General features: G+C 46.9%; 1 protein-coding gene across 1 annotated transcript in view; it reads left to right on the top strand.

The window, feature by feature from the left end:
* Positions 1-24,385, top strand: part of LOC149365444 (cytochrome P450 3A8-like) — a 32,073-nt gene that overhangs the window by 4,886 nt on the left and 2,802 nt on the right. Inside the window, exons 2-7 of the mRNA XM_089542644.1 lie at positions 9,939-10,121; positions 11,282-11,471; positions 13,972-14,180; positions 19,295-19,446; positions 20,193-20,328; positions 21,860-22,033. Coding sequence (XP_089398770.1) covers positions 9,939-10,121; positions 11,282-11,471; positions 13,972-14,180; positions 19,295-19,446; positions 20,193-20,328; positions 21,860-22,033 — 1,044 coding nt within the window. The remainder of the gene's footprint in view (positions 1-9,938; positions 10,122-11,281; positions 11,472-13,971; positions 14,181-19,294; positions 19,447-20,192; positions 20,329-21,859; positions 22,034-24,385) is intronic.

Below are 24,385 nucleotides of genomic sequence, written 5' to 3'. Positions count from 1 at the left end.
TCCTTCCGCACTGCCCTTCGCTTGACTCGCCGCAGCGATAACGAGACTGCGATGTTTAATCGGCCACCGCCGCTCCGGTAGCGGGACAGCTAACTCTCGGTGAGTGCTGGAAACAGAATCCCCTTTGTTGTTGTGTACTGACTCCGCGAGAAACGGCACTCGCGTAATCGCCGGTCATAGCATAAGTTGGCCAGTTATGGACGCCCTCCATTCCTAGCGCGGCTCTACGCGCTGGGGTCGCGTTCCCGCCTGGCCTTCACGGAACGGAACGTGCCCCCATTATGTGATTCGCTTCTTTCAAGTTAGCTGTGCCTCATTCATATGCTCCCTTTCTAGTACACTGCTCTCACCGGTATACACCTTTTGTTGTGATATATGCACTTGTGTTCGTGTTCTTCGCTTCCAGTCAGCGATGAAGGTTGTTTATGTGCTTTCTGAGCCGTGTCACTATTGTAGAGCACGCGTCAGTCGCAAGGCGCCAAAGTCGAGCTCCCTGCAAGCCGCCTTGCTGGCAATATGAGGGTGGATAACGCCCTCTTCTAGGATAGGCGGTTTCATAAGTGTTTGTAACTGCATTTTCCCCATATATACCGCGATTGATTCGCATCTTCTTCAGATATTTCAGATCTTGCTTGTTTTAATAGCGACAGTCGTTGCCCACTGCTACGAAACAGTAACGTATGCGCTCCTGCAACTTCCTGGTAAGGTTGCGTAGCCCCAGTGAAGCCTTTACTTTGGCATTCCGGCTATGTCTCCCTTCAAGAATTTTTGTTGTAGAAAAGATGTTGAATAAAGGACAACACTCGTGGATGCAAAACAGCGCTGCAACGAAGGCACTATCCAACAAGCAGACCCGCGCCTAGTATCTAGGTCTCTCTAAAACGCTCTCTTGACTCTGAAGTCAGCATTCTAGACGCAGTTCGAATGCCATGTCTTTTTATTTCGCACGGCCACTGATACTAAAAACGCCATCTTCCGCTTTATCTCTGTGCTGTCAAGGCGGGGACAGATTCATAAAGCTGCCTGTTTCTTACGCGACAGCTCGTTCGGTCGAAAAGCCGTCGGCGTAGTAGCAGTAGTCAGCATCGCCTGTTGGAAATAATCGGGGGCTGCGTAAAAAAAAAAAATCGTATCATGGTAATCTGTCATTCTAGCGATTGATTTGTGTGTAATAAGTGATGATGAGTTAATTATATATATTTAATTAATTTATTAATTAAATACATGAAAAAAATAAAAACGGTCTTCAAAGGTGCCGAAATGCTTAGAATGAAAAGCTAATGCTTGATGATGGCAGTTAGAGTGTGCAATTGATGAATAATTTAAATTAATTGAAAAAAAAAATGAAATATGTGTCGACACCATCACCACCTTCAACACGCTTCGCGTTCCACTCTTGAAGGCGAATCTTTTTTTTTTTCTTCTTTTTTTTTGTGTGTAAGATTGGTTCATGTTGGGTAAAACAGTGCTTGGGATTGGGCTAGTAGCATCTTTATATTTACAAGAGCTGCGTTACTTAGAATGACACGGGCACACTTGATGAACACGAACAGCAACAGTTAAGCGCACAAGTACTCAAGCCTCGTTGTTTGTATCTACCTGATACCTGTAGCGCAGGCAGTAGTGGCACGTGCAACAACCCAAATATGAGCGTAAAACACTTTTCGTCGCAGACTGTGTATATCTTTGAAGTGTCAGGAGTGTTGCTACACCTCTGCTATACACTGCACAGCGAAGCGTATAAAATGAAATTGATAGAATATCTCGGTAGAGGGAAAAGAAAAGGCAGCGATAGAAAGAATAATTGTAAAAATAAAATAGGGAATCGGTTGGTGGATGAGGGGTTATAATGCTTCGCGTCACGGAGTCCATGTTCTGACACGCGACTTTTCAAACTTATACTCGAAGCGTCTAGAGGTATTTTCATGAAGTCAGTGATGGCGGCTTGATGGCGGCTAGAAATTCCGGCTGGACGAAATGGTAGAGCCGTTTTGTGCCCATAAAAAAAATTAAAACACATGACAAAAAATAGACTTTGTTAAGTTCTACGGCGCGCCTAGAGTGTGCTGTCTGGTGGTGTAACTTTTTTCTTCTCTCACGAGGGGGGGGGGGGGGGGGGGGGGGGGTAATATTTAGTAAACGACACTATAGCTATATTTTCGTAGCGGAAACGGCTTCGGATGATAAGAAATTATTTATTATGACATAAATGTGTTTTTTGCAGGAGTAGGGCAGAAGTGTGCGCCGTGCGTGAATTCCTAATGTTTTCCAGCCATTCGTGTTGCTTTTATGAAAAAGGGGATGCAATATATACGCTAACACTTTAACCCTTTCGGCCCTGGTGACATCACAACCCAAATATTCCGCTCGCGCCTCAGTAACGGATGGAAATACTATTCATTTTAGATAGGATAGTTCCTCCGGGATCCCTATCGCCATCGGCATCGCTGTTGATGCATTTTCATTGAGCTCTGCGATATAAGCAAGAAGCAGCAGCAGCATGGTAGGCACGCGGTGAAGAAGCCGAGGTATAGCACATTTGTAGATTTATATATCACTGACCTTTCCTTCTTCCCCACTGAGATTTTTAAATGCTTTCTGAAACACCTATCCAAGCTCAGATTCGCGCCTCAAATATTATTTAATGCGTAAGGGCTGCGCTGCAGTATGTTTCTGACATATGCGATTTTGACACCAGCAGGGCTCAACAATTGCGAGCGGTGGCCATTGAGTGAAGATACGCACTCTTTAGAGGAAGTTATACTAGTCTCTTTGCTAAAGCACCTATACTGATGAGTTTGTTAGACCTATACTGATGAGTTTGTTGGACTGCTGGCATAAATATTCCCCGCCTCAAAAAGACAAATTTTTTAAAATTCGTGTTTTTATGAACAGGAAAACGGTAATTTTCGCTATCATAGAAAGTGAATGTTGGGAGCAAAAGAACAGTGAGAATAAACGGACGCTTGAACTTGTGCTTTTATTCCTTTTTTCTACTGCTCTACCCCTTCTGTGAGAATGGGCAGTGAGCTGAAGTGCGGTTTTGACACCATAACTCTAAATCACTTAATACTTGCACCTCTAGCTTTAAGTTTTTACTGCGCGGTTATGGCGGCTTAGAGATTATAAAAACAAAAAGCGAAAAAATCTGCGACCAAAAGAAAAATCCAGGGTCGTTAAGGTTTCTCTCGATAGTGGAACATGTGTGTCTAAAGGGGATAAAAGAAGAAAAGAAAAAAGAAAGAAGTCTACATCATTAGCGATACCCCAGCCCGGTTAGCGGGTCCAACTTGAGGGGCATTAAAAAGAAAATTATTTTCTTATTGTCTTCATTTCTCCTTCTCCCGCCGACCTCCTTGAGGGCTGAAGAATATTTTTTTTATTACGGCGTAGAATAGATAACGAACGGAATACTGTGAAAGCTGATACGATAGTACGCAATCATGGATTATCTTCAACGAATGAATCCCGTTAGCTAGATTATAGCAGCGTCGAAAGTAAGTATTTAACACAGTGTGGTAAACGATGCACAGCCAGACTGAGTCGATCCCAATGCATTGGTGTAACGGTGCGCTGGACATTTTCTAACAAATCCGCACACCTCCGTGCCCGGCGCTCTGCCTGTGTTTGTTCAAACATCCCATCCTTTCACGACTCAACTGCAGATTTAACTCAGCGCACGAATATGAACGTGGGCTTCAGATCCGAGCCTTGTGCAGCGGCTATCTGAACGGGACACATAGCCAGCCACCGTGTCGCACTTCGCATGTTCGCTCAAGCGAGTGTGCGCGCGCCTGTGAGGTTAAGGTACCATTCATCTGCACTTGGTCCCGACGCACAACCTTACCAAGAAAAGTGCGCAGGTTTCTTAATGGATGGATGGTATGCGCGGCCCGTTTGAAACGGGGCGGTGGCGGGAGCTACCGACAGATTTATATAAATTTTCAAACCATTCTCTTACAACCACTACCGTCGAATTAACCTTCCTCTCAAAAACAACTTCCGATTGCTTTTAGAACATGCCAATTTTGATTCCTCAAAATCCTGTCCTTAGGTTCCTTCCCTGCTTTTACACTATCAATTTTCCAAACCGTTTCTTGAAGCGAAAAGCTTCACTAGGCTCGTCAACACCGCACTTCGCGTGAGCCAGAGGCCAGATTTGCCACTTCTGCGCATGCGCGAAACCGAGCGACGTCACGCGCAGCGCAGGTGGCCGCCGACTTCGTAATAAAAAAAAGAATAAAAATACGCACAGAAACGTGAGTAAAAAAAGAAATGAAAGAAATAAAATATCAGAAATAAAAAATAAATAAAAGAGAAACAGTGCGCCAGGAAACACTCATTCATATCTCGGTGGACACCCGAACCGCGCCGTAAGGGAAGGAAAATGAAAAGAAAATTGGTTTTAAGGAAAGGAAACGACGCCTGTCTCTCATATCTCGGTGGATACCCGAACTGCGCCGTAAGGGCCTTAAAGAAAATGAAATGAATGAAATAAACTGTAGAAGAACTGCAGATTGGGCTTGTTGGTGTATATTCATAGTGATGGTTCAACAGCGCAAACACACACACAGACCAAGAAGGAGCTGTGTGTGTCTTGTCTCCTTCTTGGTCTGTGTGTGTTTGCGCTGTTGAACCATCACTATGAATGAAATTAAAATTGGTTTTAAGGAAAGGAAATATCTGTCTCTCATATCTTGGTGTACACCCGAAAGGCATGGACGCCTCCGTACAGGCAGTGTGTGGATGGCCGAACGCCTCCACCGTTATCGTGGTGCTCCTAGTGCATCGTGCGACTGCCACAGCTATGACGTCAAACCAAACATAACTGAAGCTTTTCGCTTGTATATCCAGGCTTAACCACAGCTAAGCCACTGCCAATTTTTTTACTAACCTCTACCATGGACACACACACATTACCTCCGTTATCTATGAATCCCAGTGCCTCAAGAGATGCGTAATAGGCTGGCATTCACATCGTGAGTGAAATTGCGACATTTCAGTGGAGCATCTTCAGTTTTTTTATACTTTCTACACACACTACATGAATCATCCACTTCGGTATAGTTTCGCATGCATCTCCTCGTTCTAAGGCACCCTGATGTCGCTTCAAGCAATACGGCCCTGCCTTTTCAATCATGGTAAAATGAATTCCTTCTTACTTCGCTTTTCCCCCTTCTATATATGTCCACAGTCGGATTATTTCCCATCAGGTCTACCTATATAATAATAATAATAATAATAATAATAATAATAATAATAATAATGCTTTATTGGCGCCATATAGATACATGACGCGGGAGGCCAGCAGAAAAAGCTGTCATAATCGACAGCTTGACAAAGCCGCAGGCCCCCTTATACACTTGACAGCATTACAGAACCAAGGAAACGACATGCCACTTAACTGACAGAAAACAAAAGAAAAGATTACATGAATGCATTAGGAATTTCTTTCTCACAAAATAATTACAACTAAAATATACAGAAGTGCGTTGAACTCAATATAGGAGCAGTTACAAAGTCAGTTTCACTTGAGGCAGGAATAACAAAACAAAAATGAGAAGATAATCAGTCAGCAAATAAATGACGAACATCTCTTGCTTCAAACAAAACGCAGATCAAAACTGGACACGTAGAAGTGAGGCAATATGGATAAAAAAGTGCATAGAGAAAAATAGTAAGAGAAATGAACTAATACGTGTAAAAATACTGCCTGCTTCCATCATCATTATCATAAGCCTGGCTACGCCCACTGCAGGGCAAAGGCCTCTCCCGTGTCTCTCCAATTAACCCTGTCCTTTGCCAGTTGCGGTCACCGTATCCCCGCGAACTTCTTAATCTCATCCGCCCACCTAACTTTCTGCCGCCCCCTGCTACGCTTGCCTTCTTTTGGAATACACTCCATTACCCTTAAGGGCCATAACATAAGAGTAGCGCAAAACCAGGACGACGGACAAAAGGTTTTGCGCTACTCTTATGTTATGGATCAATACCGACTTGCCCAAATTTCCACCCTGGTGAACCCTTAAGGGCCGCCGGTTATCTTGCCTTCGCATTACATGCCCTGCCCAAGCCCATTTCTTCGTCTTGATTTCGTCTAGGATGTAATTAACCCGCGTTTGTTCCCTCACCCACTCCGCCCGCTTCCGATCTCTTAACGTTACACCTATCATTTTTCTTTCCATAGCTCTCTGCGTTGTCCTTAACTTAAGGTGAACCCTCTTTGTTAGCCTCCACGTTTCTGCCCCATAGGTGAAAACCGGTAAGATACAGCTGTTGTATACTTTTCTCTCGCGGGATATTGGTAAACTGCCATTCATGATCTGAGAGAACCTGCCACATGCGTTCCACCCCATTCTTATTCTTCTAGTTATGTCCCTCTCATGATCCCGATCATCGGTCACTACCTGCCCTAAGTAGACGTATTCTCTTACTACTGGTTGGTTTATTGGTTTATTAGAGTTTAATGTCCCAAAGCAACTCAGGCTATGAGGGACGCCGTAGGGAAGGGCTCCGGAAATTTCGACCACCTGGGGTTCTTTGAAGAGCAGTCTTTGCATGCACCAGTTGCAGTGCTGAATGAAAGGAGAAAATATCGTTGCGTGAAACTAATCGACAAAAGAAATACGGTGACCGCGGTGTCTCCGGTTTCACTGGGGACGCGGCGCAGCGACGCGACGCGGCGCAGCGTCACCCGTGATTCAGCGATCATCGCCGGCGCTATCAGAGCGTGTTTCCCCTCTCTCTTTCCTTCTTTCGGTGGCAGCTTTCAATCTTGGCGCCTGCTTTCGGCGCCAGCCGCGCGCGACATTTTGCTAGCCTTTCGTGGCAGGGCCGGGTCCTGGCGACAATACACGCTGTCTTCTAATGGCGTCTTTCTTCGAATGCGCAGGCTCGTACAAATTTACTCGCAGTGAAGGCTGGCAAGTGCGCATAGCAGGTACCCTGTCCGGCCGATGGAAATAGCACGCCTAAATTGCATCTCGGGCTCAGAGCATGCTTTCGTTTTAATAAAATGTCACGACTGGAGTACACACCTCGGCTTCACGCTAGCAAATTTCTGCAAAAGTAACTGAATTTGGTACATTGATACACAGCATGCAAACAAATTTTGGAATCCCATTTGTTCACGCAGTCACTTGCATGTTGTGTTAATTGCCAAGGCAAAACACATAAGTCGATTAAGCACAGTACTACCCGTTTTCTCATATCAGGATGCATGGCGGCACTAGCGGCAACGATTATTCGCTTAAGGTATTCCACGCTGGAGGGTTCCGTGGTGTAGTTTCCATTTATCACGTAACTCTACAAAATATATGAAAACGTAGTCAAGCCAGGCGATCACGGCGGCCATGCAAAGGGCGACAGAGTGTCCTATCCACTTCCCTGGAAAACTTTGGCCAAGAAATCGTGCAGCACGTGGCGAAGAATGCGATCGGGCGCCGTCGGGCTCTAATTAAATATCCTTCGGCACGCGAAGCATCAGGCTCTAATAGTAGTAAAGTTATTCACATTTCCTGAAGTATTGCTTTCGTACAGAGCATCCCTGTCAGTGCTTCCTCACAGAAGTATGGGGCAATGATCGTGTCATAAAGCATTCTGAAAAAACGTTTTCATACAATCTTACTTGGTGTTTGCGCTGACGGATCCAACGGGGATTGGTGCTGGGCCAGTATTGGGCCCGGTGCAGGTTGACGGGTGAATTTCTTCAGAAGTAAGCCTCAATCTGTCCATACAATTTTCTTCGGGAAAGCAGGGTCGCGTGCGGTTTGAATTGAAAACCAATTGCAGAAGTCCAGGCGTCGTTCGAAATCACTGTCGTGCAGTTCTTGGTGCAGGCTGATGTGGGAATAGCTACAAGCACTCTCCGCACTGATGTGGCGTGGGCCTTGGCAGACGTCGCAGTTTCACGAAAGCACGTTTCGCGCTCGGATGCCATGTACACGAGGACGCCAGTAACGAACACATCAGTAATGGTGCACGCTTCTCCGCTCTCTTGCGCTATTTGACGCGCACAAATCGAACACGGACATGAAGAAAGTCTGTGCAGGAACGGAGCGACCGGATCCTAAGCGGCGTAGAGTTGCGTGGCTAGACGAGCGTAGGCTACCGCCATGTTCTCGTCTCAATGCGTGATGCCATTCAGTCGTGCTTCTTGCAGCGACCACACAGTGGCCAGACAGTGTACTGTCGCTTCTGATAAGCGCACTTATCAGCTTTCAGCCCCCTCAGCCTGGGCATCCAAGAAAGACGCCGTTGGTGACGGCGTTCATTGGCAGTATGACACGGCGCTTTGCCCTGGCCGCGGGAGGCAAGCAAAGTTTTGCGCATGGCTGGCGCTGACCGCAGCTGCTAAGATTTAAAAAATGGCCGCGGAAAGAACGAAGGAAAGGGAACGCTCGGTGATAGCGCCGGCGATGAGGACCGCTTTACTGGTCGATAGTGAAGGCGGAGAACAGTTGTTTAAAAAATCGTCACCGCCGCTCTTTTGCCGACAAGTCTCGGTTTGAAGACGGGGATTCGGAGGTGAAATAATGTCGCCTGTAGAACCCGCAATAATTTTTTTTCTTTTGATTTGACTGAGCACCATGTTGCACCACCCTTCAATTTCCCTATTTCAACGTGCATTTCAGTGTCAATAACTAAAAGCCTTATTAAAATATTTTTATTGAATCCCCCTTTCAGTGCACAAACAACCGTGTTTCAAGTGGCTGCCATACGCTGCAAAGCTATCTGCAAAATAAAAAGAAAATGTGCTAATGTGAGTCGTTTCTCATGAGAATTTGCTGCTGCTAAAATATTACTCCTAATAATAATAAAAATCCTGAATATAACCTAAAGAGAAAACTTGTGCCCAGTCTGTTCCTCAAAGAGCACTTCATCCACTGCGAGAATGCCGGCAAAACAACGTTTCTAGTTTGGCATGTCTAGTGTTGGGCCGGAAACGTGGATTATGCCTCCGAATTGTTTGCTCAAGCACGATGCTCTGCCTTGTGCGCAGATTAAATAATCTCAATAGTGCGTATTCAATTGCTGAACTAAATTTAACGCAAATGAAAGTTCAGTGTTACGCTGCAGGTATGGAAACTTTCGCAGCATTCTTCGAAAGGTTTTTTTTTTTTTTTTTGAGGTTTATCGCAAGAAGAGTTGCATTATGTCTGAATCAACGTTTCGTGTCGAAGGATAGCCAAGCCAAATACGAAACCTTATCTTCCCCGGCATACCTGCGTTTCTCCATGGTGGATAAAATGCAGCACCGCCTCCTTTCCCTCTGGATAATATTGAGAAACTCTATGTATAGAACTAAATAATTTGATAGCCACGCACATGCATACACAGTTTTAGACCACTTTTTTCTTTCATTTTCAACTCATGCTCGTTTTTCGACTAGCGCCCATCTCCAGTCCGCAGTTGTAAGCTCGCCATAACCACCCTCCAGCTTCCCTACTTGATAACCATGGTAACTACCTTCCTTGGTAAGGGGTAGTAACCATTCTCCTGCGCTCGCTCAGCCGGTTACGCCTAAGGCCTACGCCGACAACACCGACGCTCAACCCAAGGAATGGGCTTAACGACTGCGCTCTAAAAGCAAGAATGGGCCGAATGGGAAGCAATGACTTGGATACGTGTGTTATCTGTAGTTGCTGCGTTTTTAGTCATTTGTACTTTAGCTAGTAGGACCTGTGTCATAGCTATGGAAGTTATTCCGTTATGTAACGTGGTGCTGTGAACAGCGACTTTCCCGTGCAGCACGCGCATGACGTGTCCAGCAGAAACCAATACCGAGGCATGCGCTGTCTTCCCTTCTTGTTTGTTTCGGCGAATGTTTTTTGATGGTCAAGCGCAAACGCTCTAGTCTCAACAGCAGCATCGGTCGCACAGGCGGATGCAGGGGCACAACATTCATTTCTTGATCGCGGCTGTCATTGACGTCACAGATGGAGGGTACAGCCGCCATCATCTTGCTGTGTACCTTGGTCGTGCTGCTAGCCACCTGGTTCCTGCTGTGGGTCAACGGTCGTCGTCGGGCTCATGCTTTCTTTCGGAGGTTTGGCATCGACGGCCCGCAGCCCGACCTCATCTGGGGAAATTGGATGCAGTTCAAGAAGGACAGGATAGCGGTGAGTGTACGTCTGACCACTCGGAAAGCCCCAGAGCTCAGCATAGTTTGAATGGATGAGTCCAGAGTTGTCCGTGCAAATAAGAACTGCGGGGTCACTGAATGCTCATTAGTATGAGCAACAATGAGTGGCAATAAGTATCATTGCTTATGAGCTTGACTGATGGCCTATACACGAGGGCCTTGCACTCTGTTTTTCCTTCAACTGTAACTATCCCGTGCTGTAGCTGCCTTCGTTTTAGTATCAATTCGTGCGTTTCAAACCCAGAACACCCGCGAATAGCATGCACAGGTTTCTTCCTCAAGGATATACGTTCCATGATATAAAAGTACATTTTGATCCCTGCTGTTGTCCTCGAATGACTAAAATGGCTCGTACGAGCTATGTGCAGGAGTGAAAACTCCATTCATCTCATACATGCTTGAAAGAAAAAATAAGTTTAACATATATTTTAAATTATATTGTCGCCGCCCTGAAAACAACTAGCGCTTCTCGAATGGTAACCGTATGCTGATCAATGAGAGGAAGATTCACCAGGGTGGAAATCTGGGCAAGTCGGTACTGATCCATGACATAAGAGTAGCGCAAAACCAGGACGACGTACAAAAGGGGAGAGAACATTCACCCACAACACAGGCGCTAACTTCCGACTGACGAAGAAAGCCAAAACCAACCAAGTGAACAGAATCTGAGCAAAAGTAGCGCATGCGCTGACCTAAGAGAAAAAATATATCGGAACAAGATGCGATAAAAAAAAAGTGGGAGATTGCGGATGTTTTGAACCCAAGAAGGCCAGCTCTCGTTTAGACAAGGAAATGGACGCTGTACTAACACACTTATCTTGTAGGAAGATTCATATCGAACTAATGTTTGATTACGCCACGAAGGGTGGATTCAAGTGCTGCCCCCTCCCCTCCTGAAGCGATAAATATTCCACGAGGAAACAACTATCGTATTTGTACCCATTTGATACTAGTTTTTTCACACAACTCATAACACTCAGCGACGAGTAGCCGATATCCGCACAATATGTCCAAGGTGTTGCTGTGGCCATTTGAGAATAGTAAGATGAACGTGACTGGAAATGAGTTGCCATTAAAAAGTTGCGTTATGCTAGCCTTGAATATATGTGATGAAAAAAAAAAAAAACACGAACGCAGGTGATGGAAGAATGGATCGCCAAGTACGGCAAAGTGTTCGGCTTCTACAAGGGCACTGTTCCGCACCTGGTAATCAGTGACGTGGCCATGATAAAGGAGTGCTTCATCAAGGAGTCCAGTGTCTTCTACGATCGGCCTCGAGCGGCGTTCGGAGTCAAGCCCTACAACAAGACGCTGCTCTTTTTAATAGGTACTACCCTTCACTGGTGACATGCGGGTTATAACGAGTCACACGATCGTTAATCGTTATGCCCGGGAAATCATGCAGAACGTGCTCATGTTCGAAGTGAGAAAGAGGAAGACCGGTTGAGCGCTAGTTTTGAAAAGTTTTGAATAAATACTGTTGGGATGGCTAGGTCACCTTAAGCGTGGAATGCGTATCATTAGATTTAACATTCTCCGCGGCTTTACTTGCAGCTTCTGTTTCTATATGCGTCAGTTGCTTTGCAATTGTCAGTTCATCAACCGCCATATTCGCACTGATATCCGCCATGCTGTAGCGGTACCGCAATTCGCATGCATCATTTTTTTTTCTGGTGCTATCTATATTGCTGTCTTTAAACTAGGGCGCTCACAAACCGATGGGCAGGTTTTGATGACGTCACAAGGTTACATGACCTTTCTCGACAATCAATAATTTAATTACCACCTGCTACGGTGGGCAGGCTGCTCAATGTCCGGTCGCCAGTTATCGACCCATTTCTATTGTGAGTACCTGTTGTAAATTTTCGAAACACGTCGTTGCGTGTTTTTGTCTTCGGATGGGCTTCCTGTTAGTTCAAGCGTCGTTGAGGCCTCTGTCGCTTTTAATTTACGTGAATGATTTGGTTGATATAGTTCATCGAGATGGGTCTATAAGACAATTCGCAGATGATTGCATCGTTTTAAACAAGTGTCATCTGAAAAGGATTATATCATTGCGTAGAAATGTGTTTTAGCGTCTGCCAACTGGTGAGTGCCTGAGGATGAAGTTAAAAGAAAATACACATGTCTCTAACACACAAAAAAACACGATGTTTTTTTTAATTATAGAATATCGAACAGTCGTGTTGTAGAAGTCGAAAATTACGCGTATTTAGGCGTAACAGTCAGTAATAAATTTACCCGTTCTGCACTTATTCTAGATTCGACTACAATGCCTTCACGGAAGCTGTGGGTCCAAAGAAAACTGAAAGATGCACCTATAAGCGGGAAGGTCGCAGCCTAAAACGCATGTATAAGGTTGAGGCTTGAATATGCCACGGTGGAATGGGAGCCACGGTGGAATGGGAGCCACGGTGGAATGGGAGCCACGGTGGAATGGGAGCCACATTTGAGCGTAGATGTCATACAATCAGAGCGCGTTCAGGGAAAAGCTGTGCAGTTTATTGGCGGGAAGTATAAAAGTCAACATTCACCGGCTACTTTAGTGCAGCAAAACTATATTCAAACATTGGAAACGCGCAGAAATACCAGCCGCTGAACGCAAATTCATGAGCATATTCCTAGAAAACTCCACGTAACAACTGTATTTGTTTAAGTGAGGCCGACTAGCACCCGAAGAACGGGGCCGTTAACTGCAATAATTGCCAGGACTATCACGCACAAACATTTTTTTTTTCTAGAAGAGTAGAAGAGGGCGATTCTCTCTAAGACATCATCACTGACTCCGAAAATTTTGCAAACGAATTGGAACGTGCTTTCATGCGATTATAACAATTCGTAGGTATTTGTTGTTTTCGGTGCTACGTTCTCTGATGTTTCATCGTCTTGCAGTGTCTATTACTCGCATGTGATTTTATTCGAAGCTACTCCTGCGAAGGGCCAAAACTTCGTCTCACAGTATGTATAAATAAATAAATAAATAAAACAGCCGTGTACAGAATACTGTTAGCAGCCATGCCACATTAGTCCAAACGTTGGGGCCGCCGCGATGGCTCAGTGGTTACGGCGCAGGGCTGCTGACCCGAAAGACGCGGGTTCGATCCCGGCCGCGGCGGTCGGATTTCGATGGAGGTGAAATTTTAGAGGCGCGTCTAGTGTGCGTGTCGGTGCACGTTAAAAAAACCCAGGTAGTCTAAATTTCCGGAGCCCTCCACTACTGCGTCCCTCATTGCCTGAGTTGCTTTGGCACGTTAAACCCCTTAAACCATAAAAACTATCCGCACTCGTATCCAGATACACCACCACCACACTTACAAAAATATTTTTACACGCTCTATAGACTGCCCATAGACTTCTTTCTATAAAGTCTATAGACTCTCTATAGACAACTGCTAGAGAACAATCTATAGGAAATACAAATTCTATAGACAATCCGTAGATTTACGGCCAAAAACTTTTAGTACACTTTTGTCCATAGACACTCTATAGACTATGAATAGACAAAAAGAAATATCTATTTTATAAGGGCCATTTTTATAAGGGCGTCCACCTTTTCTAGCCGCTATATTCTGGCCTCTATTTTCTAGTCGCTATATTCTAGCCGCTATATTCTAGCCGCTATATTCTAGCCGCTATATTCTAGCCGCTATATTCTAGCCGCTATTTTCTAGCCGCTATTTTCTAGCTTCCGTCTTCCTCTCTCTTTCGCGGTGCACCCTGAACGTGTAAAATACAACTGTCGACATCCGCTGGCAAGGATGATGCGCAGATTGGTGCCGTTATGTGAAGGCATCCGTCGTTTCTTTCTTCCCCTCAACCTTTTCTAGGGCAGGAATGGAAGCACGTGAGAAGTGTGCTCAACCCGAGCTTCAGCGCCGCTAAGATGAAGCTGATGACGCCCATCATCAGTCGATGCGTGGGCGACTTCATGGACGTGCTGGACCGGAAGGCGGAGACGGGCCAAGCAGTCGACGTCATGCAGGCCTCGCAGGGACTGTCGCTGGACGTGATCGCAAACTGCGCGCTGGCGTGGCAGGTGAGGGGCACATTGCGCGTGACTAATCAATCAACTAACGAACGGTTTACTTATGCGTGAACATATAAAAGTTGGAGGCTTTCAAGGTGAAGCCCAGTGGATGCGAAGCAGCCTTCGTTTTGCATTCTTATTATTAACGTCCTTAGCGTTTGGAGGCATCTTGACCGCATACACGGCTGGCGCAAAGACGCTGGCGCGGTTGCGGGCACAGAGACTGACGCGACGGCGGGCGCGCGCCGCTTCATCCCTGGCGTGACGTCACATATCACGTGATGCAGCGATGGTAGCGCCGCCGCCGCGTCGCGCGCGACGGCGCGAACCGAAGCGTGGAGGCCTCCGCCGGGCGACGTCCGACGGCGCGATATGAGGCCCCATCTGCAGCCGGTGTGACGTCATCACGTGACGTCACATCATGTGATCTCACTTCAAGGTCAATAGTGGCCACCGCCGGGCGTCGCGCGAAGGCCCGAAACCTACGTTAATATGCTTCACATAAAATCGGAAATAGAAGTGGTTAGCAGTCGTGGTACCACAGACTTGAACCGACATTTCGAAAAGGGGGCCTTACCATCTGTAACCATCCGTAACTGAAGCGGTTTTAGAATTCGATGAGTTTTATGTTGCCGAATGTGCGAAATGGGCAGGCAAAGCCTGCGAAATCGTTTTGCTCTAGCATTTTATATGGTGGCGTAATCGCCGAATAAGTCGTCGTCGGCGTTCAGGCTTCTCTGAAGTGCACAGCGATGGGCAGGGGCCCCGATAATGACGTCACGTGTGACGGCACTACGTTTCCGGCGAAGAAACGGTTATTCCATGGAAGAAAACCGACGCCATCGAAGTTGAAGCTCACGATCCATTGTTTGGTGCCATCTGACCACGCACAGCAGCATGGAGGCGGAAGCAGCGGACATGTGAAATTTCGGCAACAATGACGTCACTGCTGAGTTTCCTCGCACTCCTCTAATGTAGTGAGGAGAAGCCTAAACATCGCCGAAATTTTAATCGACGATTATGTCACCAATTTAAATGCTAGTGCAAAAATACGTTGCATGCTTTATCTGGAAGCTTGATAGATTCGAATTCTTGAATAACCTCGAATTCTCAAAAAACTGTTTCAGCTTCCCTTTTAGGGACCACAACCTAGTGGAAAAAAAAACATTTTTTTTAGCCTGTCTGAGAGAATACTGCGCTCCGAAACTTGGCGTTTTCGTTTCAATGCAATAGCATTAAATAAACCGTTTAAAAGGAGAACCTGGAGTCGGCGTGTCGAGAAAATTCGGATTGGTCGCTATGGTTGTGACGTCACACATAGAGCTGTAGAATTTGAAAGTTAATAAAACATTAGATAAATTGTGATTGTAAGGTCGCAACAAGACTCAAACGTAGTTATGATATGTAAGGATGTAACGTAAATGAATTGCGCTGGAAAGAAAATTGGGGCAATTAGATTCGCATCTAACCTGAGTCAGACAGGCTACAACTAGGCAATCGAGATACGTTTGTTCGACTTGCTTAAAGGGAGCTCTTTTGTGTCTTGTTGACCGTATCAGCGAAGTGATATGCAAAGGACTCCGGGCCGCTAAAGGCACCGATAAACACTATCGCGTCGTACCTTTAAAATGTTATGAACACATAATTTTGGAGGCTTGTTATCTTCTTTTGAATCACGCGTTAGATACACATTAGAATGCATGGATTAACTGTAGCAAAGCAGACATTTGGGCTAGTTGGTGTGAATTCATGGTGGAAAAAAACAGCGCAAATTAAGACAGAAAACACAGAACAAGAGGGGAGACACTACAAGCGCTGACTCGAAACTAAGGTTTATTAGAAAGAACAGAACAGAATATATACAATAACCACCCACGACTGCGCACGTCTTAACAGATTACGTTTAAGGCGTGAAAGATGATCTAAACAGGAGCAGCGCGCGTGTGCACCTGGTTATGTAAGTACCTAAATTCTAAATCTGACAAGGCCACTGAAGGATCACTGACGCACCGTTTGCCGTTTTTTCGAATAAAAAACGCTTCCATCAGCTCCCGGGTCACCTTATCTTGGTGGCAAAAAAGCACGTTAGTTTTCGGGAAAAGGGGTGTGCATTTGCAAACCCGGCAGTGTGCGAGAAGGTTGTCTCGCGAGTCACTGCCGAGTAAGTTGCGGTGCTCAAAGAGCCTTACATTTACACAGCGCCCCGCTTGCCCGATATATTCCTTACCGCAAGACAGTGGCAAACGATATACAACACTCTTTTTGCAAGGAATGAAAGGCGCACGATAGGTTAGAATTTAGGTACTTACATAACCGGGTGCACACGCGCGCTGCTCCTGTTTAGATCATCTTTCACGCCTTGCACGTAATCTGTTATGACGTACGCAGTCGTGGGTGGTTATTGTATATATTCTGTTCTGTTCTTTCTAATAAACCTTAGTTGCGAGTCAGCGCTTGTAGTATCTCCCCTCTTTCCTGTGTTTTCTGTCTTAGTTTGCGCTGTTTTTTTCCACCATGAATGCATGGATCACTGCGTGTTATTCTTCTACGACTGCTAAAAAATTTATAATTGAATTTCTTCTCTCATGATCTTTCGGTTTCAGTTTCAACAACTGAACGTTGGCCGTGAGTATAGTTCGTGTTCAAATCATGTGAGGCAAAAATAAAAAGTGCAGCGCAATCGCTTATAAAGTTTTCGTTCACTACAACACTTAAGAGAGCCTACTTCAAGAGCTGGCTAGACAACAAATGACGTATCAGCAGTTACGTTGCCGCTTTTTTTCTGCCTCATTTGGCGTAGACACCAACTACATGTCATAGCTAGGTATCACTCAGTTGATGAAACCGAAACACCGTTAAGAATAAACCCAGTTATAAATTATTTAGCCGTCGTAGATGAATACCACAGGGTGATCCATTTATACTAATGTCTAACGCATCATTTGAAAGAAGAAAACACAGAACAAAAGCTTGGTGTCTATACTCCTTTAAGGCGCAACTGAAGTGTCCCCCAAATGTTTTTCGATTTGCCAGATCCATCCTCGCACTAGGCCGAATTAGCAGCCATGACCGCCGCAGTCAACACTTGCGCAGTTGTCGAATGGTTCGTTTCGCTTGTACTGCGGCGTCTACCAGTACGCGCTATGTGTACAGTATACGTATATGGGTCTTCGTGGAAGGGTGCTGCACACTGTCCACGAAGTGTCGACCTCAGCGCGAAAGGGAGAGCAACAGCTTCACAGCCTTATCTGCTTTTGCGAGAGCTCAGTCCAAGGTCCGGGCCCCCCGGAAGCGAATTTTCAAGAGCGCCCACTGGCCGCCCTACCGCGGCTACATTCCTTACAGGCAGCTGTTGTTGAAAATGTTTGTTGACTAAATTGAGTATGGACCCCCTTTTGAAGTCCCTTTTCAGGATTCCATTAGTCGAAGCTGCTACGGCGGCCCTGTTTAATGCCATTTCTGGCCCTCATGGCTTGCGTTGAGCAGGGCGGCCTCCCACTAATAAGGGGCTGGGGAAGGGATTAGCGATATTGCCTTCTTTTTCTTGCAGACCTATGGCACACGGTAGAGATCCACAATTTCTCCACAGTGACGGCATTCTGGACCGGAAAGTTATGGGTACCAGGTGTGTAGTTGGTTTGGTTTGGTTTATTGGGGTTTAACCTCCCAAAGCAACTCAGGCTATCAGGGACGCCGTAGAGAAGGGATCCGGAAATTTCGAAGACCTGGGGTTCATTAACGTGCACTGACATCGCACAGTACACGGGCTTCTAGAATTTTGCCTCCATCGAAATTCAGCCGCCGCGGCCGGGATCGACCCCACGTCTTTCGGGCCAGTAGCCGAGCGCCGTAACCACTGAGCCACCGCGGCGGGGCTGGTGTGTAGTGATTTGGGGGTGGGAAAGGTGTGAAAGGAGCCAATTTTCGTCAAAACTCCGGCATCTGGGGAGTCAGAAACAAAAAAAAACGCCAACGCTTAGCTGCTGCTGGAGTAAGGAGCGGAAGAGTGCCAAACACTGCCGTCACGTCATTCAGTGCGTAGCCCAGGTGATCAAGCGTGTGAGTACAGACGGCGCCATGTTTGTCTTGTCGCAGCTGCTCGATGGCCCATCGATGGGGCCGTGGTCTTGTGCCTTCTTGAAGGGTACCAAACGCGGAGCACGAAAAAAAGAAAGAAGACAACTATAGCGTGACGCTCGAAAGCCAGCGGTTACGGCGGCAAAAGAGCGGCGCTCGCCCTCCTCTCCATGCGCGTGTAGTTCGGCGTCATGAGCGCTCTCATATGTCGCGCGTTGCGTTTTCGCGTGCAAGAACCACCCCATGTGGGCCGCGCTGCTATTGCGGCGATAATGGGCGCGTGCCGGCGCTCACCAATCGCCCGGAAAAACGCGTGTATGCAAGCCATGCTTTATCTGGTGCTGCTATCGCTGTCTTCGGTTTCACCGCTGTAATCCTGACGGCGAGTGTAATCGTGACGTAATCGTGACGAGCGTTGACGAACACGAGCTCTTGCATTCTGTCATGCAGCAAGTTACTGCGTGCAGACCTTGAGCTCTTCGCGAACGACATTTGACCCCTTCCCAGGAATTTGTTTGCATCCTAGACTTTTTGAGCGAAGACCGCGTTCTTTCTCGTTCACACTCAAAGCCTTTGGGAACTGGCGCCTCACGGGTTAAAGTTGCCGATGGGATCCATGCGAATGAGCGAACTGAAAACAGACGCAGCTTGGCTGACTGGCTGCGTACCAATCGGAAAGGAACATCCATGCATGAACCCCGGCACGATGTGTGGGCGAGACCAGGCCTCGTGGTTGCGGCGGGCCGGAGGCCGAACGCCCTTCTGGGGGTTGTGTCCCATTGCGGGCAGGTCGGAACGACTCCGTGAGCCGGGTGTGGTCAGCGGGCCGTAGGTCGGAGAAGTCCGCTTTAGAAGAAGAAAATTTTGCTGAATTTGCCTTGTGCCGAAGAAGGCGGAGAGCAGATGGTACACACCTTCGTCTTGTGCTGGCTACGCACACTTGTGACAAGTGCCCCAAAGGTCCATGAAGCCTTTCCGCAGATGTTGAACGGTAGCTGTGAGCAGTCCAAGTTATCCTTTCATATAGTTCGTCCGCCCTTGCGCAGCTGGACGGTCAGAAGAAGCCGGATAACCCGCTGGCACAGCTGCTGCGAGGCATCCTGTACGAAGCCGAGACCGCCTTTGCCACGAGCTTCGTGGCCTTCCCCGTTCTGGCGCAGTGCGCATCCTGGCTGTACAGAGGAACGCTGCACTACAGGTATACTGGTGTTTTTCTACCGGCATCCATTCAGCGCGTGTAAAACATTGGGACTCAGGTCCAATGGAAAATGCTGTGGAAGCTGAAAGCTGTCGAGCGGACAAGCTGCTCCTTGTTTATCGCCTGGTAGGTATTGCGCAGAGAGAGCTCGTCTAACTTATGGATGTGTAAAATCTGCCCTATTCCCTCAAATGACACAATTTTGCAGCCTGAAACCGACAGAAGTGGTACAACGCGGGTGTGGCGCAGTCGTTGCCAACTTCGCCTTTCCCGGCGTTGACAGTGGCACTACACCAGCGTTTCTTGCCTATCGCGTATGCAAACCGCTTATTTACCATCCTTTTACTTGCGAACATTGCTGACAAAACTAAACCCTAGAAGCACCTGAGTTGTGAAGAACTGGCGACAAAGCATATATTGATTCAGGATCAGACCATCCTTTCAATGAATGTGTACGACATACACACGAACATTACGGGCATGCACAGTTTGTCTGCTCGTCGGTCACACCCAGTGAAGTTTTCGGTTATAAGTGACATTTCTTTGCGAATATGTCTTATCAAATGAAACGTCTCTTAAGCCATCATCTATAAATTACAATCATCCGTATGCAACCTAACCATTCTGGAGTGCTAGTTGCTAACAGCGTGGTCGCCATATTAGCGCAACACCGTATCGTTTTGTACGCAAACTTCCGACAGGTGAAATTACGGCATCGTCCCTTCAAAGTATTCATGTTCGCGCAGGCGCACCTGGGAGATCATCGACCATGTCCGTAGCGTGGTCCAGGCTCGCCGACGCTCTCAGAAGGCTGCCACTGCAAAGGGGACTGGCGGTGGTGGCCGCAGGGTGGACATCCTGCAGCTGCTCTTGGACGCACAGGTAGGTGGCTCGCCAGTTCGCACTTCCAGCTCAGAAGCAACAACTGTGGTTTAGGCCGAGTCGCTGCCACCGCAAGTTAGCTATATCCTAGTCGAACTCAATAAGAGGAAATGCGCATGTCATGCGGGAAGCAGATAACATGGCCGGAGTAGATTCTAAGAGAAGACAAACGCAGCGGGAACCGACAGAACCGATGGCCGCCGCTCGTGCAGGGCACGGTAAATTGTAGGAGGCGAGTGGAAGCTAGAGGCATTAAATTTGTAGGTAAAATGTTTCGGGGAATCCCCCAAGGCGAAGATTTGTATTAACGGAGTATTTACTGAATGGCATCCACCCGAGCGGAGCCATACGGCTACAAAGAAAAGCTATACAGCTTCCGCAGAAACTTCGTAGTTAAAAGAAAAATTCGTCCACCTCCGGAGTTCGAAACAGGGACCACCGCTTCGCAGGCAGTCCCTTTAACAACCGAGTTAACAGGGATGGATACCCTGTGGTAGGGCGAGAGCGAATCGATCAATAACTCGAAGTGGGAACAGTGCTGGTCAAATGTTTAGGGAAATCCCCCAAGGTGCGAACATTTGAAAATTTGTCCTCCAGCGTTGGTTCATGATGATGATCTTTTATATTTCGCGTTCCACAGCAAAGAGAGCTCTTGTGCGCTAGCGGTATTCGGCTTAAATCCCCGGCTGCTCTAATCAAATCTATAGACGTTTCCAATAAGCACTCCCCGGGCGTCGCCATTTCTCGCTGTGCGCCTAGCGCTAGCATGGAGGGAGCAGCAGTGGAACCGGTTTACAATAGTCCAGAGAGGAGGCGTATCGGCATCGCCCGATGGAAAGACCTTCACAGCGGCCGCAGGCCAGCTAACTTGGCGCTTGCTCTTCTGAGAACCACTTGGTTTGATTTCATGGCAGGGCTGCGGACGCTTTATGTGCATGAAAAATAGGATCGTGAAAGACAGCAAAGAGGAAGCGTCTTTACTGCACGCATGGCGGTTTCCGCGCACGGCCAAGGCCCGAAACGGATCATGGTCGAGCGTTAGGTTCGAACTAGCAAGTTCTCAACAAAACAGGTCAAACACATGTTAATAAACGCATGCACTTACGTCGACTTAGGCCAACAAAGTCTCTTTTTTTGTATGCTATGCGCTGTCGGCATAGTTGGAAATCAAACAAACGGTTCATTTCCTGCCTTATCAGTAAAGATCACAAAGAGAACAAGGGAGGGAAAACCTCAGGGTGCTTGCAAACGTTTCGACAAGAGGACCTGTCTTCGTCTGGGGCAAAGCGTTCATCATTGGCAGGGTTTAAATAGGCTTTCTATTTCCTATTTAAACCCAACCAGTGATGAACGCTTTGCCCAGACGAAGACAAGTCCTCTTGTCGAAACGTTGGCAAGCACCCTGGGGCTTTCCCCTCCCTTGTCCACTTTGCGTGTATCAAGAACCATCTTCCCACCTTCTTTCTACCGTGGATTATCAGTGAAGAAAGTAACGTGGATTTCCACCATTTTTTCCTCTGTATGACGAAAGGAGCAAGACCACGAGGCCAGCACGGAGCAGCCTGCAGCCGCGCTGGCGCCCATCGATGACGACACGCTACTGGCCAACAGCCTGCTCTTCCTGCTCGCTGGCTTCGAGACCACGGCGAGCACGCTGTCCTTCATCCTTCACCTGATGGCGCAGCACCCGCTGGAGCAAGATAAGGTAACGCCTGCCGCATGGAAGAAAGCCTATCGTCGTAATTATGCTGACTACGCCTACTGCAGGAGAAATGCTCTCCCATATCTCTCCGATTAACCCTGACCTGTGCAAGTTGCGACAACCTTATCCCCGCAAAGTTATCAATTTCATCCGCCCGCTTAACTTTCTGCCGCCCCCTGCTTCGGTCGCCTTCTCTTAGAATCCAGACCGTTACCTTTAACGACCTTCGGTTATCTTGCCTACGCGTTACATATTCTGTCCATGCCCATTTCGTCTCTTTGATATCAGTTATGATTAGGATGTCATTAGCCCGCGTTTGTTCCCTGACCCAATCTGCTCTCTTTCTGTCTGTTAATGTCATACATGTCATTTTTCTTTCCATAGCTCGCTGTGTTGTCCTTAACTTAAGCTAAACCCTTTTCGCTAGCCTTCGTTAGTTTTCGTTAGGACTCAAATATATGCCACTTTAAAAATTACGAATGATTACCATAAATAGAGCGTAATCAATCGCGAGAATCGCTGCGGCCGCTATCCTTTCTGCCAGGATGCGTTATCTGCAGACTCACCTCCTCGACCCATGCTGGGCCAGCCGCGGCCCGAGTAAGACCGCGCAACTTTTTCTATTCTCTCGGAAAGGATCGGCAGTTACCTTCTCTTTGTGTTCCATGCCCATGCTCACTGATCATGATTTTGGCTAGGATATTATGAACTCCAATGCGTAATCTAATCCATGCGCCTCTGTCTCCCTCTTGACGGCACCCTAATTTGCCCTAATTTGATATTGAGATTATTAATGCGAGAGCATTATACTACTCTGTCGCGTCAGTAAAAATTGCCCGCAAAGTCGTTCTCTGAAGATAAATGTGTGAAAGTGTGATTGACAAAATGTTGCCATGGAAAAATTTTGGTTGATGAGGTATAAATAGTTAACTAAACACGAAATAATACACTTAGACGACAATATAGACATGCACGTCTGTATAGTATATGGACGTCAGAACAGCCACGGACGGCGATACAGTATGCGAACGTTTTGCTTTCGCATTGCTCCAGTGCGGGTCGCCGCAATGGTCTTAGTTTTCAGTTAACCTCGAAGTCTCGACACCGCAGTTCAAAGCTGGCAGGGTTCAACAGTTATACTCCTTTCTCATGAGTGATGTCTGTAGGCTACTGTTCATAGATTTGGTTTGCTTGTCAAACACACACCAACCCATTCTTATTCTCAGGTTGGTTTTTTCCTTGTGGTCCAAATGTGATATTACTACTTGGCCTCAACAAACGTCCTCCCTTACAACTTTCAGTGTCTCACTGAATGTAGTCATCTGTTGTTCATTATGTTCAGTATCGAGGGTCACCTTTCTCATCTTATTTCTTAACCTATCATTGTATTTTGCCTGTTTAGATCGTAAAAAGGTCTGTTGAATTAATCCCCTGGATTCTCTTTTTTCATGTCCGTATTCAACTGTTCTATCAGACAATAAACAAAGCTTAACTATGACAATTAAAGCAACACACATGACGGGACGGACTAACAATGCCATTAGAAACTGCCAGCCGCTTTAAGTTTACCTAGGTTAGGCCTTTCATCAGCATAAGATGTAGCTTCTGCGCTACGGTTTGATGATTTTGAGCCGTGAGACATGGAAGAAATTACAAAACAAACTAACGCGAAACGGCGCCGCACGCCTGTGCTCTGCACAGTCGCTGACGATGACGATAAATTTTTACTGCGTTAGAGCATCTTGGACAAAGAGCGCAATGGCACAAGGTGTTTTCATCTGCCCGGAGGCACAGGGGATCGAACCACGCACCTCCCCCATGCGAGGCGGATACTCAAACAACCAGTCTACCGCCGCGGTGCAGTCCACAGTCAAAGCATCCTGTTAGCTACAACATAGTCAAAGAAACTGGTGTGTTCCTGCCTGCATGACTCTTCAGATATACCAGGAGGCATCAATTCTTACTAACGTCCTTAAGTTTCTATTACAAGGCCCCAGCGTTTGGCAAAACTGTTACATTGTTTTTCAAATTAAGAGACATGAGAACCAACACATCAACACCACTGAAATGATCTCGCATCGTCTACGAATGCTGCTGAGAGCGCCTTCTTTTTTTGTTTTTGTTCGGAGTAAAGGTATCCGGAGGGGTCAGAATATGCCGGCAGCAACTTCAGAGTGCCCAAAAATTCTAGGCTCGCCACATATGCTGACCACTTGCCCGTCTACTCAGTGGTTCGGAGAGAAGCAGCTGCAAGTCAGCGAGCTGCCAGAGTAAGATGCAGGCGATAGTGTGTATATGTGAGAGCCCATACAAATTACCTGCCCCGTACACATTCGAATGACAGCTGTACTGCGC

The sequence above is a fragment of the Amblyomma mixtum genome, chromosome 1, assembly GCF_055824585.1.
Source record: "Amblyomma mixtum isolate Tamu chromosome 1, ASM5582458v1, whole genome shotgun sequence".
NCBI lineage: Eukaryota > Metazoa > Arthropoda > Arachnida > Ixodida > Ixodidae > Amblyomma > Amblyomma mixtum.
This window is presented reverse-complemented; position numbering and strand designations above follow the sequence as displayed.